The sequence below is a fragment of the Cygnus atratus genome, chromosome 2 (assembly GCF_013377495.2).
Source record: "Cygnus atratus isolate AKBS03 ecotype Queensland, Australia chromosome 2, CAtr_DNAZoo_HiC_assembly, whole genome shotgun sequence".
In the NCBI taxonomy this organism is placed as follows: Eukaryota; Metazoa; Chordata; class Aves; order Anseriformes; family Anatidae; genus Cygnus; species Cygnus atratus.
Window position 1 is genome coordinate 36,424,791 of NC_066363.1, and position 14,162 is coordinate 36,438,952.

The 14,162-nt window shown below is 43.8% G+C and overlaps 1 protein-coding gene and 1 long non-coding RNA gene across 6 annotated transcripts in view; both read left to right on the forward strand.

Moving 5' to 3' along the window:
* The first annotated feature begins 270 nt into the window (after window positions 1-270).
* Window positions 271-3,914, forward strand: LOC118252758 (uncharacterized). The gene is made up of 3 exons (XR_004780237.2): window positions 271-337; window positions 818-926; window positions 1,584-3,914. It is a non-coding gene; the product is annotated as an uncharacterized LOC118252758 (long non-coding RNA).
* A 3,721-nt stretch (window positions 3,915-7,635) lies between these two features.
* CREB5 (cAMP responsive element binding protein 5) overlaps window positions 7,636-14,162 on the forward strand; it is a 256,642-nt gene continuing 250,115 nt past the window's right edge. The window contains exons 1-2 of one of the 5 annotated variants that reach the window (XM_050708800.1): window positions 7,649-7,701; window positions 10,071-10,145. In XM_050708800.1, the coding sequence (XP_050564757.1) occupies window positions 10,143-10,145 (3 nt within the window). In that variant the 5' untranslated portion in view covers window positions 7,649-7,701; window positions 10,071-10,142. Of the gene's footprint in view, window positions 7,803-10,070; window positions 10,146-14,162 lie in introns of all 5 variants that reach the window. The other 4 variants (XM_050708802.1, XM_035556391.2, XM_050708803.1 and 1 more) reach the window with 4 other exon arrangements.

Sequence of the window (14,162 nt, forward strand, 5' to 3'; positions counted from 1 at the left end):
GCAGTAGTTCATCCTAAATTAAAAATCGGAAGTTAATTTTTTTTCTTTTCTTTCCATGCAGTAGTAATATAATCTCTATGTCACATGTGAAAGTACCATGTAATTTATATAGTCATGATGTCAGCAGTATATTATGTAAGTTCTTAGTGGCAGATGAGGTTTAGTAGTGCAGACTGATTTTTGCTTTACTTATGTGATTTTTAGTCATTTTCTTGTAGAAGAAAATATTTTAACCCTCGGGCTGCTGTGGCTTTTTATTTCTTCCTGATAGGACTGCTCTTCACATGTGTCGAAGTCAAATCCCACCAGAAAGTCATTATTAATTTTCTTCACCAAGGTTTGTCTGGAATCCTGGCACTGCTGCTGGGTAGCAAAACCTTTTGCTGCATTGTCACAATTATTAGCTTTGCTACTGCATGGGAACTGCTGGAGTTATTACTTGTCATCTCCTCTACTCTTAGGCTGGAAAAATAAGGCAGAAATTTGACTCTCCCTGCACAAAGCCTAACTCAGCAGACTATGCAGAGAACTGTAATGGGTGTTATAAACCATGGGCTGTGGGGAGGCTCCATTACAATCCCTCTGCACCCCCTCATCCTGGGCTAGAGAAGGAGCCCTTGACACTTACACCTTTACCCTTGATCGACAAAACTGAGTTTCAGTGGGACTTCTCTGTTAAGGACGGGTCACGTATTTCTCCCCGCCTCTTGGGTTTTTAAGCAGCTTGATGTGATCAGCATAGTTAGTAGAAGTATTTGAAATAGAGTATCTGTAGATTCTCATGAATAATATTTTCCCCTCCTTCTGTTTTGAGCAGCAAAAAAAAAAGTGAGTCATATGAAGGTGTGAGCAACATTATATCACATTTAAAGGAGGAAGAGCAACCTTTGTATCTGACATTTTTGACATCTGCAAGAACAGAAGTGGTAAGAGAGAGTCTGATTAAAAAAAAGTTAATTGCACTTACAATATCTTTAAGATCTTTTTGTCATATGAGCCCATGGGTTTTATGCATAAATACAGATGTTATTCCAGTCCATTAATTAGAGATGTGACAAAAGGAAGCAGATTAGAATTTGTAGAAGTTTGTAGGTTTTTCTCCTTGTTTAAATATGGTTTCCAAATTAGACTCTCAGAAACATACAAAAATGTCATCTCCTCCACCTATTACTTCTCATTCTGCTCCTAAGACTAAAGAAAATAACAACACTGGACAACAGAAAAGACCCCAAAAACCCAGCCAAACAGCAGTTATCTATATAAGCCTCCATATGTGTGTGATTGGAGCTATACTACCCAGAAAATACGTATCAAACTAGACTTCCATATTCATGCACTAAACAACAATCTCAGTTAGAATATAACTAGGAGTTATCCAAGAAGCATAGCATCAAAAAGGGTAAATTAAATGTAAAAAAAGTGATGCAGGAGCTCTGGGGGGCAATAATAATGTGAATAATTTTGTAATTTAATCCCACAAAACATGAAATAATGGTGTCCAAGTATGGAGCAAACAGAGTTTCTTTTATTTTTTATGGATGTAGAAGGAAACCTAGTCTTTCTTTTCGAACTCCCTGCAACAGACCATGTGGCATACTGCTGCAACAGAGACTGGCCGGGAGAACCCCTAGTCATGCACAAGAGATGAGTGGCTAAAATGGGCATCCAGCACTGACATTGCCTGTCAGAACCGAGAGAACAGGCATCAAGAACAGACGTGCACTGAGATCTGGAAGAGACGAGGTCAGAGAAACACAGCATGCTTCTGGACCTGCTGGGATAGCTCAGGAGTGGAGCAAGAGAAATGATGAGAAAAGAGGAGAGCTGACTCTCTGTCTTGCAGTTCTCGGCCTTGCATGTTCCCTGGCTGCTCTCACTGGGTTGAGGTGGTCTGCATACACCCTTCTCCATGTGTTAGCTTGCAACTTATCTGCAGAAAGGACTATGCCTTCCCGTTCTCCTGCCTCTTCTTTCCATTCGGCACAAACATAAACCATGGCTCCTCTAAGTCTACCAAGAGTAAAGAGAAACATGGAATACTTTATTACATTTTGAGTAACATTTTGGGAAGAGCTAAAGCCATCATTTAAGTGTTTCTCAAAGTTCAGTTAGATCTACCTGAGCAGCACATCTCTAACATGAGTTGGAAGTCCACACGGCTAGAAAGAGCCTCCTTCCGACATTGTATCACATATATTGCACACATCCTTCCAACACCTAGCTCTGTTGCTTCTCAGTAGTAATGCACACTGGCTTTGTCATACCATCACTCAGAGGTTTAATTCAGATGGGGAGTTTGAGATTTAGTGGTGTGATCCTTCACAGGTAATCTTCCAGGGAATGGAAAAGACATGGCAACGTTTCTGGGCTGGGGCTTCTGCAGCACATATGTGGCGAGAGGCAGATAGCTCTCATTTGATACACACAAATTCAAGTCAGTTTGCCATTGCAGATAAATGCTGTCAAAGAAACATTAATCCCTTCTTAGATCCATTATCAGTGTCACACACTATCTGTCATAGTGCCACAGCCTAGGGCATCATTCAGAGATAGGAGAGAATTTAGATTTCATTGTTGCAAAAAACAGGAGGTGCTACTAGGTGTGTTTATTTCCAGAAAACATAAAACTCCAGCAATTAATACTATCACAAAACCAAATACTTTCCCTTGTAAATCCATATTAAAAATATATGTAGAAGGAGCAGGGCAAACTAATCTTCTCTCACAAAGCTCTTCTGTTGCCTTGTAACTGCTCCTGCTGAGATCTGGGTCCCTTTAGTTCGTGTCACCAGCTTAAGACAGAGAACTGTCATTCAGTACAGGTGAGACCATCAGATGAATGGGTGAAGAGATGTACTCAGAGTGAAGAAATGCAGATATGACACACGTGGTATCCCACACAACCGTTTCACATCCCTGTAATGTATCACACTTCCTTTCCTCTCTGGCCCATTGGAGAAATGACAAAGTTGAACAGGAACATTGCTTACTGTTTAAATTTCAGCTAACAGAAAATTTTCTTTATGTTGAATGCACCCTAACTTCTGGCTAACTCTACTCATTCTCAAATTTCTGTCTCAGCTTTAAGACTAATCTGGTACTTCCTAGTGAGCCCCTGAAACTGCAGTGAGTACTTGGTTCCCTTATGTCCCTTTCAGTCTGTCAGTAAAAAAGTAGAGATGAGATCTGAACAGAGATGCAATAATTAAGGAACCAAGTGTTGCACTAAAAATACCAGATTTACATTAGTTCAGGATATTACTAGCATTACTATATATTAAATAGCATAATTTGTGTCCCCTTTTAAACTGCATTTTACTATGGCCATGGGTTAAAGAACATGTTAAGGTTTAGAAATGAATTTTCCCCTTACCATTTCTTATCTAAGGCTTCACTTCTGTGTGAGTAGTATAGATCTTTATGAAAGGAGAAAAGAGCTTTGAATGCCATTTTTTAAACTTTTTTTTTTTGCAGATAGTTTCACATGATAAATGTGGAGATCTGAAGTGCTTGGTAGCATGTAAGGAGGTGGATAAATTACTGTTCAATTAGAGCAAAAGACATTGCTGAAAAGTACTTGTAATGAGATAATTGCAAGGGCCAAAGCTGAGAGTAACACTCAGTGCTGGCAGCAGCTTAGTTAAACATGTGGTTAATGATGTTATAGGAAGAACAGGTATGTACAATATTCAGCTGTGCCAGCAGTAAATATTAATTTTATGTGACAGCAATAGTGTCTTACTGAGACTGATATTTGACATACAAAACTCCCATAATTATTTTAATATCTTCACTTACCAGTGATTTTAATGATATGACAAAGATTTTAGGTGTTTGCTGAAACAGCACTACTGTCATTTACTATCAATCAAGTAAAATGTCATTCTAATTCATTTCGCTGCAAAAATCAGAACAGTTTTTATACCAACTAAGCTACCGCTGTAAAGAGTATGTTCTTTTTGAGTTTTATAATTAAAGAATCAAAATGGCCAAGACCTATTTGGAAACATTTATTAGAACATATAATATATAGAAGTCTTTTAGTAGTGATTTTGCCATCAGAAGAAAGCAGCTTTATAAAAGCCTGGGTATAAAAACACCAAAGAGGCATGTGACTTTATAGCTTTAAATTAATTATGAAACAACATTACAAATAAAACAGGTAGTGCCTCACGTAGTTGTAACTTAGTACGTTTCATTATATGTTTCTTCAATCGCTTAAAAACAAAGCCAAGTTTGGAGCCATTCAGGATGAAGCTTTCCATGCCAGGTGTGTGACCTAGGCTGGAGAATTTTGGAAAGCTGCTTCTAAAATTCAGTCATTCCAGAAACAATATTCCTGAAAAAGTAAATGTGCTTGCCTAACATTACCCCAGCCCCCACAAGTCTGTTGCTGGGATCATCTCTCGCTTTTGGAGCAGGAACTCCAAGTTTTGCAGAAATTGTTTCATTGTCTCGGGACGTGCCTTTGATTAGCCTCTAAGATTTGCCCAAATTTGTCCCCAGTATAGAGCGTGGTCTCAAGTTACAGCTCGTCAGCTGAGCTGTGCTCACTGGCTCTGCATGCACTTCTGATTTGCTGAGCAGAATATGCTAATCTAAACCACCTTCCCAGGAGCTGGCATTAAAGTGCCGTTCTTCACGTTGGCAACAGGCAAACACCCATCAGCTCAGCGGGAAGGCAGCAGCTCTGCAGGCAGGATCCTTCCTCTTGCCATAGGGCACCCTTCAGTTTGCATCACGAACTCAGCAGTTACATGTCCTGAGTGTCCCATCTCTGCTCCCTGTGCTCTGTTCTGGAGGATCGAGGCAATTTCCCCCCTCTCCTTTGTGAGCTGCTCAGCTGCCAGGCAGCGAAGTGAACGCAGAACAAAATGGGGCTGCACCTCTCGGTGCTGCTTTTCACATGCCATTCGGAGATTGGTGTGTAATAAGCAAGTAGCTGGCTTAGGATGGAGAGAAGGTGGGTGACAGGCAAGAGGAAACCAGAAACAGGGAAGGGAAGAGCTAGAAGAGGGCAACAGGAGCTGGCGGTGACAAGTGAAGCAGAAGTTGGGCATGGGGGGAAGCAATAAGCAGTGACATACTGCAGCGGATCTTAACCAGAGAGGAACTGGGGCCCTATTCTGTGCTCATCCCCCCCCCAGCCCCTCCCCCTCGAGGACCTACAGCTCATTTCAAGAGTCAAGAATCTCCCCTCAGGACCTGAGACTCATTTCAGGAATCCAGAGTCACTCTGCTCTGCTGTCAGTGAAAACCAACGCCGCCACGTACCAGAGCATTTGTCACCCCCCTTCCCATGGCAGACACCCAGAGCACTGCAGCGAGCTACCCGGCTGTTCGAGTGAGTGGCAGGCATTTGTCCAAATAGGTCTGGGGCACGTAACAGGACTGATCTGACTCAGACAGTGGTCTTGTTTCACCTTGCTGTCGGAGTCTTTTTGCACCACACTCTGGACAGGGCAGAAAGACATGCAGAACAGTCAACTCAGGGACTTTAAATACAATTTCTTAAGTTAAAGCACTGTGCACACCCAAAGTCTTTATAATCTGCGTACAGGTCACCAAGGGTCTGTAATATCATTCGTAAGAAAGCCACACCAGTAGGTCAGTAACATGAAGCCATGGCTCATACTCCATCTAGCATTTGGTTTGCTTCTACCTGTGTCCAGTTTGCCATAGCATCCTTACTGTACGGGTATCTGAGGGGTTTGGGCCCTGTTACCCTTGACTGGTATCTGAATTCTCCGTTGTGGGTTTCATTTTGGTCTCAGAGAGAAACCTGCAGAAGGAACTGCCGTGCCCACCACAGGAAAAGCCACGGTCATAGACAGCCCTGCTGTGCGTCTGCGAAATGTGCGGGTACCCAAACTGCGTGACGAAATCCCAACGAGACATGCAGAGCTGCTTCCTGCCCTTAAATCTTTTGTCATGGCCTTAAATAACTCCGTGATGCTTCTGTATGCTAAAAACCTTCCCATGTGGCAGAAGTAACTGCGAGTATTAGTTTAGTCATTGTCGTAGTTTATCATTTCGGGACATTCAGAAGGAAGACGCTTTGCACGCCTTGGTATGCAGTTTGCAGGGATAATACCCAGCAAAACACTTCTGGGGACAGCATCACTGAGCCTTACCCTAAGCAGGCGAATGAGCTCGAAACCTACTGATAGTCACTGATAGGATCCACTTCTACCTGCTTAAATCCTGCATAAAGTGCCAGTGCTGAGGACAACTATTAAATAGTCTGAGGAGAAGGGTACAACCAGGAATAGTGCCCCATATTAGTGCCATTTGTGAGGTAGGTCCTGCTCGTGGCACTGCCTGCTGTATTGCTCTCTCCTGTGTTAACCGAGTGCCAAACCCAGCAGCGCCTGTGCAGATCCCAAGAGCCTGCATTGTAATGCTGAGGCTTCCTCGCTGCTCACCCCAGGCTCAGGAGCTAAAACACTGCAGGGAAATAAAGCGGGGCCCTGGCACGGAGCAGCAAGCACCCAGCTGATGCCCGCATGTCCCTTTGGGCACAGCATCTCTGTGTGAGGGGAACCTGTGGGCTCGGGGCTGCTGCTCTATGAGCCAGGACGAGCTCTGGGAACAAGGAAAACACAAAAGGAGGCGCTGGGGTAGTAAGGGGATGGAAGGACGGAAGGCATGCTGCCATCCTGGGGGGCAGCACTGTGGGGCTGGTGGGACACGTGTGGGGCTGGGCACAAGGGGGTGGGAGGGGTGTGTCTCCCCCTCCCAGTGCATCCTCTTTTTGGATATTCCTCTATTTCTAGGAAAAAAGAAAAAAGAAAAGAAAAGAAAAAAAAGAAAAAAGAAAAAAAGAAAAAAAGAAAAAATAAAAATAAATAAAAAAGAAAAAAGAAAAAGAAAAAGAAAAAAATAAATAAAAAAGAAAAAAAGAAAAAAGTAAAAAGAAAAAGAAAAAGGAAAACAGAAAAAAAAATAAAGAAGAAAGAGAAAAGAAAAAAGAAAAAAGAAAAAAGAAAAAAGAAAAAAGAAAAAAGAAAAAAGAAAAAAGAAAAGAAAAAAGAAAAAAGAAAAAAGAAAAAAGAAAAAAGGAAAAAGGAAAAAGGAAAAAGAGAAAAGAAAAAAGAAAAAAGAGAAAAGAAAAAAAGGAAAAAGGAAAAAGGAAAAAGGAAAAAGAAAAAAGAAAAAAGAAAAAAGAGAAAGGAAAAAGTAAAAAAAGGAAAAAGAAAAAAGAAAGAGAAAAAAGAAAAAAGAAAAAGAGAAAAAAGAAAAAGGAAAAAGAAAAAAGAAAAGAAAAAAGAGAAAAAGAAAAAAGAAAACAGGAAAAAAATTTAAAAAAGAAGGAAAAGAAAAAAAAAGAAGGAAAAGAAAAAAGAAAAAAGTTGTTATGGGAGCCCCAGACAGACGGCCGGACGGACAGACGTCCCCGACGGGGGGGGGGGGGGGGGAGGGGCAGGGAGGGGGCGAGCCCTCCCTTCCCGATGACTCACCCCGCGGGGGGCGTGGCTTATGCAGGCCCCGCCCCGGCCCCGCTCTCCCAGTCCCCCCCCCCCCCGCCACCCCCCCGCGCCGGCCCGCAATGATTTAGAAGTTCAGGAATCCCACGTGACGTCACGGCGGGTGATGTAATGGTGCTGTAAATAGCACGCATTGTAACCTTCCCTCAGTACAACGTGGTTCCTCCGCCCGCGCCGCCGGTCCCGTCCCCGCCGCGCTGCGCCGCGCCGGGCGGTAAGTTCCTGCAAACACCGCGCTGCCCCGGGAACCAGCCCGGCTCCGCACGGCTCCGCACCGGGGGTCGCTTCTCGCCGCCCCCCCCCGCCGCCGCACGGGTTGGTGCTCCGCCGGGACGGAGCGCGGAGAGGGGGCGTGCGCGACCCCCGCGGGGCAGGGCAGCGGCGGCGGGGCAGGGGGCGCCCGGCACCTGGGGATGGGAAGGGAGGGGATGGGAAGGGACGGGGCAGCGTGCGGTGGGATGCGGGGGCATGGGGTAGGGTGAGGTGGCATGGGATGGGGTGAGGTGGGATGGGATGGGGTGGCATGGGATGGGGTTGGATGAGGTAGGGAGGGATGGGGTGGCATGGGCTGGGGTGGCATGGCATGGGGAAGGGGCTGCCCGGCGCTGACAGCTGCCCCCCGCTCCCCGCCGGCTCCCCCAAACTTCTGGGCGACTTTAGCGGCGGTGGGCGCCCCTCGACCGCCGTGCCCGCGGGGAGATCCCGGTGCCGGCCCTCACGTCACGCTGCGGACCGGTGCCCCCCGGGGATGCTCGGCTGCGATGCCGCCGGCACCGGGGCGAGGGAGAGCCCTTAGGGGACCCCCTTCCACTGACCCCCCCTCCAGCCCCGCTCGTCGCCTCCCGGCCAGCTCCGCGTCCCCCCGCCTCAGCCCGGGGTTTCTCTGTGCCCCCGGTGAAGTTTTGGGGAGGCTGAGAGCCGCGGGGGTGTGGGGGGAGACCCGCACAACTCTGCCTGCTCCATTATTTGTGTCCCGGCACCGGGAGCGATCCCTCGGCTCCGGGGCTCAGTCGGAAGGAGGGAGGTCGTGCGAAGGAGTGGGTAGGAATAAAGGGAAAATGTGCATTTCTTTGAAACCCCAGAGCGATATTAGGAGTTTGCTGAGCGGCCAGCTTAAAAGATTTTCATATTTTATCGGCGAGAAGCGGCGCTTAGCTCGATGAAATCAAAGCTCGGGAGGAAGGCTGCTAATTGCTGCGAAGCATCTCGCTGGGGCTTTGCCTTGCGACCGTGCAGTTTTCAGAGATCCTCACCCGCTGGCTTGCACCAGACTTTCCCCGTCTGGCCGTTTGGACAACGAGCAGTGCGTCAAGCAACAGCGGTGGAGGGAAACTTTCTTGTAAGGAACTGTCACGCAGAAATAATCCAGAAACCGGGCTGAAAGAAAATTGGGAGTCGGAGGGTGAGAGCCGAAGGCAAAAGCGAAGCGTAATTCGTGGGGGTTTTGCGGGAGGAGGGAAGCTTTCCTGAGGATGGTTTATTTTCAGTAGGAAAGTGTACGGTGTTGAAAGCCCCCGCCTGGCATTTCGTGACTTTCATGTGGTGAATGTGGTTGCCGGTATCAAAAGCTGAGAATTCTTCCTAAGAAATGGCTAAAATCCTTATTTGTGACTCCTTAATCCCAAGGGGAGCTGTGCAGGTCGCAAAGCACCGGGGAGAAGTGTGATTAATGATCAGTGATTAGTGATAAGTGATTAGTGGTTTTATTCAAACTGTTACCTCTGACCAGAAGCACACATCAGAGGATTAACAGGCTCTTTAGATAAATGCTCATTAGTGGAAGGGGGAAAGCAAAGATAATAGGCATGCACACAGGGACAACTTTCTAGGAAAATCATTCTCGTCTCTGGCATAATAAACTCGATTAGCAGAAAGGCTCTTTAAAAGTTGCTTTTATCTTGTAAATCAAACATAGATGCACAAGTTCGCCGCGCTATTATAGCCTAAATTTTCCCATATGCACGGGACGTGGATTATCTCGGTGGCGATATTTTATGAAAAAAACACGCACGCACAAGACACTCGAATCATTAGGAAAGGAACGCTGCCGAGTGCTGGAGCCCCGCATCCTGAGGCATCCCTCCATCCCTCCATCCGTCCGTCCGTCCCCTCCCCGCAGGGCAGGGCAGGGGCTGCCGGCAGCGAACTAGATGGCGCAGTCCTGCGGTGTGTGCGCACATCAGCGCTGGGTTATGAACCCAGCAAGTAGCAGCTTGCTAGGTGTCCTTCAACACTTCCAACAAAGTTGATTCTGTGCTGGCTCGGAGGCTAGACAGCGCTGCGAGTTTTTAGTCACATTTTCCGTGCCGGTTAATCTGGGGAGTTAAAGGCTACTGGAAAAATTAGCCTCATTTACTCAAAGACCCAGTGGGCCGGAGGAGAGGACGAGAGGGGCAAACACTGCACCCTGGGACCTGACTCTTGACTGTGCTCTTTTCCACCCCTTTAATGAAGCACGGTTCTGATGGCCTTCGCTACTGAAGCCTAAAAGCTCTGGGTAGCTTTTCCTCCAGCTATCACTGACAAAGGGAGGTGTTTGGAAGTGTGGCTTTTTTTTTTTATTATTATTATTATTTTTTTAAGTCACGGAATAGAAGAAGCAGTTGGTGTGGTGGTTGAACAAAGTGACTTGGACCTGGCTGTACTCTACAGATAATGGTAAGGAGCCTGATTTTATGATAACTAACCAGGGATTTCTTATTCCTCTTTATCACTCATGGACCGTGAAGAGCTGATACCTACTGCTGCCCACAGACTTTGGGATGTTTTTGCTGCCCTGTTAGCTTAGATGGGATTTATGTTTGTTTGCATCTGTTGAGATCATCAAAGTCTCAAAACTTTAAATGCACTGAAGCAAGAAGTAGAAATAATTAATTTATGGCAGAAAAAAGAAACTGCTGCCATCTCCAAGTGTTACTGTTTTAATTGGAGACTCTCAAGCTGTCGGTTAGTATCAAAAAGTTTCACATTAACCTATAAAAAATGCAATAAGCTCTGTTTGCCGCTCTTGAATATTGAATGGCACTCCTCCAGAAGTTACAACTGCAGGATTTGTAAAACTTTACACATTTAGGACAATCAGAACCCTCTCCCCCTAATCAAAATATCGACTCATCTTTTAGCTTCAATTAATCGAACTCTACTTCTGCTCATTTAACAAAAAGGGGAAGCAAACTGCATATGTAGATAGTAGAAAAGATAGGGGCGAGATTGTATTTGCCATTTTATATATATCACCATTTATCAGAACTATTTTCATAGATAAAGAGTAGTATGTGCTTTTTAATTTGGTGTTCGCTTCCTCACTTTGTGAATCTAAAATACACTGCAACTGCTTACGTTTATCCTGAGCGCCTCAGGGGAGTAAAAGATTGCTTCTGGGAGAGCTGGAGTTTGTTCTGGAGTTGATAAGGCAGAGGAAATCTCACATTGCCTTTAGAAGGTAATTTTAAGTACTGAAACTTTTAGCTTTGTGTGGGCAGAGTCCTCCCTGAGATGAGTAAGTATCGCAATGATTTGAGACTTCGTAACTTGTCTGCGTGTAGCCCCTGGTAATAACCTGTTTCTGAGACCGTAATTGAGACATGAGGATCTTTAATATTAGAGGAGATCTTGCAAGATTGTTATTGCTTCTAAAACAATTTATTTAATCAAAGATATCCCTTAATCTTTGTCATCCTATTTCTGCTGTTAGTTAACTTTTTGGATTTTCTGGAAACCTGTTGCTTTGAGGACTTATCACTTTCTTTATGTATTATTATCTGTCTTTAGAGCTCAGTTTTAGTTCCAGTGAACATCTCTCTTATAAACCCTTTATTGTGAGAAAAATATTCTGGATAAGATTTTGCAATAAAAGAAGAGCAAAACTGTTACAGCTTTAAACATCTTTTCATTATTAAGGACCATATGATTTATTTTTGGAGCAAGACGGTACTTTTTCTTTTTTTTTTTTTTTTTTTCAAGGCCCACAAATACTGATTTTTCTTGTAACAAGTTACAAGAAATACTCTACTCAGTAGACTCTGTTGCTTGAAACATGTATACATGTATAAAGCAACGGGTCTCGCAGTTCTGCTTCATATGTCCAAGTGATTCTTTTGTTTTGGCTTTGGTGTCCCGTACTAATCAAATTAATAGGTAGGCATATATAATTAAGAGGGTTTACTCGGCTAAATCTTTCATGTATAAACTCTCTCTGCAGTGAATGCACATGAGTCTTAGTGGAAGTATTTGAAATGTTTTGAGATTCTGCTAGTCGTAGGCACTAATGCCAGGGCCGATCAGATATCTTGGTATGTTGCTGCCACTCTGCAACATCTCCAAACAATTTCTGTTGATCTGCCCTCTCCCCTTCTCCATGCTGCATGCTGTTTAACCCCTGAAAGATATTATTTATAGATAAATGATACATTTTGATCTGTAAATTATAATGCTCTATGACTCTTCAAATACTTCTCTGTTTTTTGGGCTTTCGCATTCTTCTGCCTTGAGAAATGCTTAAAGTTGATCACAAAATTAAAGCAACAGTTTGGATGAAATACTATGAGAACACTTTTTCCTCTTACTAAAACTTACTTTACTATGTTAATTTGAAACTTTTACGGTATAGTGTTCTTTGACACAGACAAAACAATGATCTCAGACAATATCTTACCACGCTGCGTTTGAACACGCGCCATATTACAGGAATAAGTACAGAAATTAGCTTTTGTAGACTCGACACATAAAACTAAAGTGCTGTTATGGAAATACTTTTTTTTGTTATACTCAAAGAAATGATTTAAATCATCTCAGGTATACATAACAAGCACACATAACATGCATAAAATAATTATGCCAGTGATGCGGTGAGAAGACTTGTTGACGCAGAAAAGCTGTTGTGCCTTGTTGCATCCAAGGAGCTGTTCTGTTGCTTTGCGCTCTGAGAGTTAGCTCACGTTGTGGCTCCGGTTGAAGGGACACTTTTGAAATAATAGCATGCCTACTATTTTACACTCAGGTGTTATTTTACTCTGTAATTAAAAATGCGGAGAGTCAGCATTTTTTTATTAGCCGCCACATGGGAAATGCAGCTGTTACTTGGCTTTAGAGAGTTTAGGAAGGGTTGGTTGCGCTGCTTTGTACGTTTCTAGATGGTGATATCAAATGCTATTTTATAAACACGAAGAGATTTTCCAAGGATTTTGCTGAAGGCTGTAGGATTTTCAAAGTAAAACACTGAAAGCTTACTACAATTTCCTTAGCTTAAAAGTTGTTTTGCTTTTGGTTCTTGTTTCCGTCCACTTTTTTGAGAATTTCTTCCAGAAGTCAATCCTGCACACAACTTCCAAATAAATGCCTCAAAACATTGCAATTAGCAATGTTTATGTAGGTGTCCCACATTTATAATCGCATCCTTTGAGACAGTTCATGTCACCACCGTGGCAGCATTCCAGGTAAGGGGATGTGGAGGTGTGGGGTGCAGCCCCACTTGGCCAGAGAGCTCCACTCTCTGGGTGATGAAAAGGGCAACGTCTTTAGAAGAAGACGGGAGAATGAGATTTGAATTTAATTGGGGGAAAATACTACAAATCCTGTACTCCCTTTGCCAGAACCAGGAGTCGGTTCCGCTTTTCTTTGGCTCTGAATGTTTTCATTACTCTTACTAGGGTACCGAGACCTCTGGTAATAACTCAGAATCTGGGCATCGTTTGATCTCACCCTCAGCTTTCTACCTGCATAAACTCTTCAAATAGTTTCTATTGCCTTCTCATCCCCTGCAGGATTTTCTCTGAGGGCTTTCTTTGTGTGCCCTCATCCCAGTTTCTTACCTTTCTGAGGGCCTCATCTTTGGGTGCCCCTGCCACTTAATAGCATGATACAGTTTTGGAACTCAATCCCAGTCTCAGTGTACTTCTGTACTTTTAAGTTTTTTGTTTGTTTGTTTTTTGTTTGTTTGTCCAAGGATGTGCTGAGCATAAACTTGCTGTCCTTGAGCATGCTCCCTAAATCTAATACAGGAGTTATTAGATAAATGTATTTAATTAGGGTGATCTTTTCCTTATTTAGTGGCAGAAATGTTTTTTCCCCTGTTTACTTTGTGGGTTTATGCCTTCAGTTACTCTTTTACTGCATGTAGTGTAGTACAGTGCTGTTCAGAGCCAGCTTTTTTGAGCTGTTTGCAAGTACTCAGGAATTAATTTGCCTAAGGTGAGTAATTAACCTGGACCAGTGATTCCTAGATTTAACATCTCAGGGCTTTTTCATATGTAAGTTATGTTAGTTAGTATGTAATGCTCAACACAGGGGGCTCTGTAGCACAACAAATGGAATTAGAGATTGGGGTTAGGATGTGTTGTGTGAGCGGCTACAGTAAGCGCTAATTTGAGAGGTTATCACATTGCCCTCCATATGTATTTTTTCCTTTATTGTGCTTTAAATGTTTAAGTTCTGGAGTGCTGAGTTGGTACGGTGGTTACCCACAGAATAGCACTTGTTCTAAGCAAGCAACGAAGCCCTCCAAGATAGAGATGATGTTATCGTCAGGTCGCTCTGTTGTGCACTGATTCTGCAAACCAACTGCCAGTAACTCAGTGTTGTATGAACTAGTTTACCATTATTCCCTGTCCAAACATACCTCTTATTTTACTTTAAACAACAACAACTTATATTTAATAGCAATAGTTAGCTGCTAGG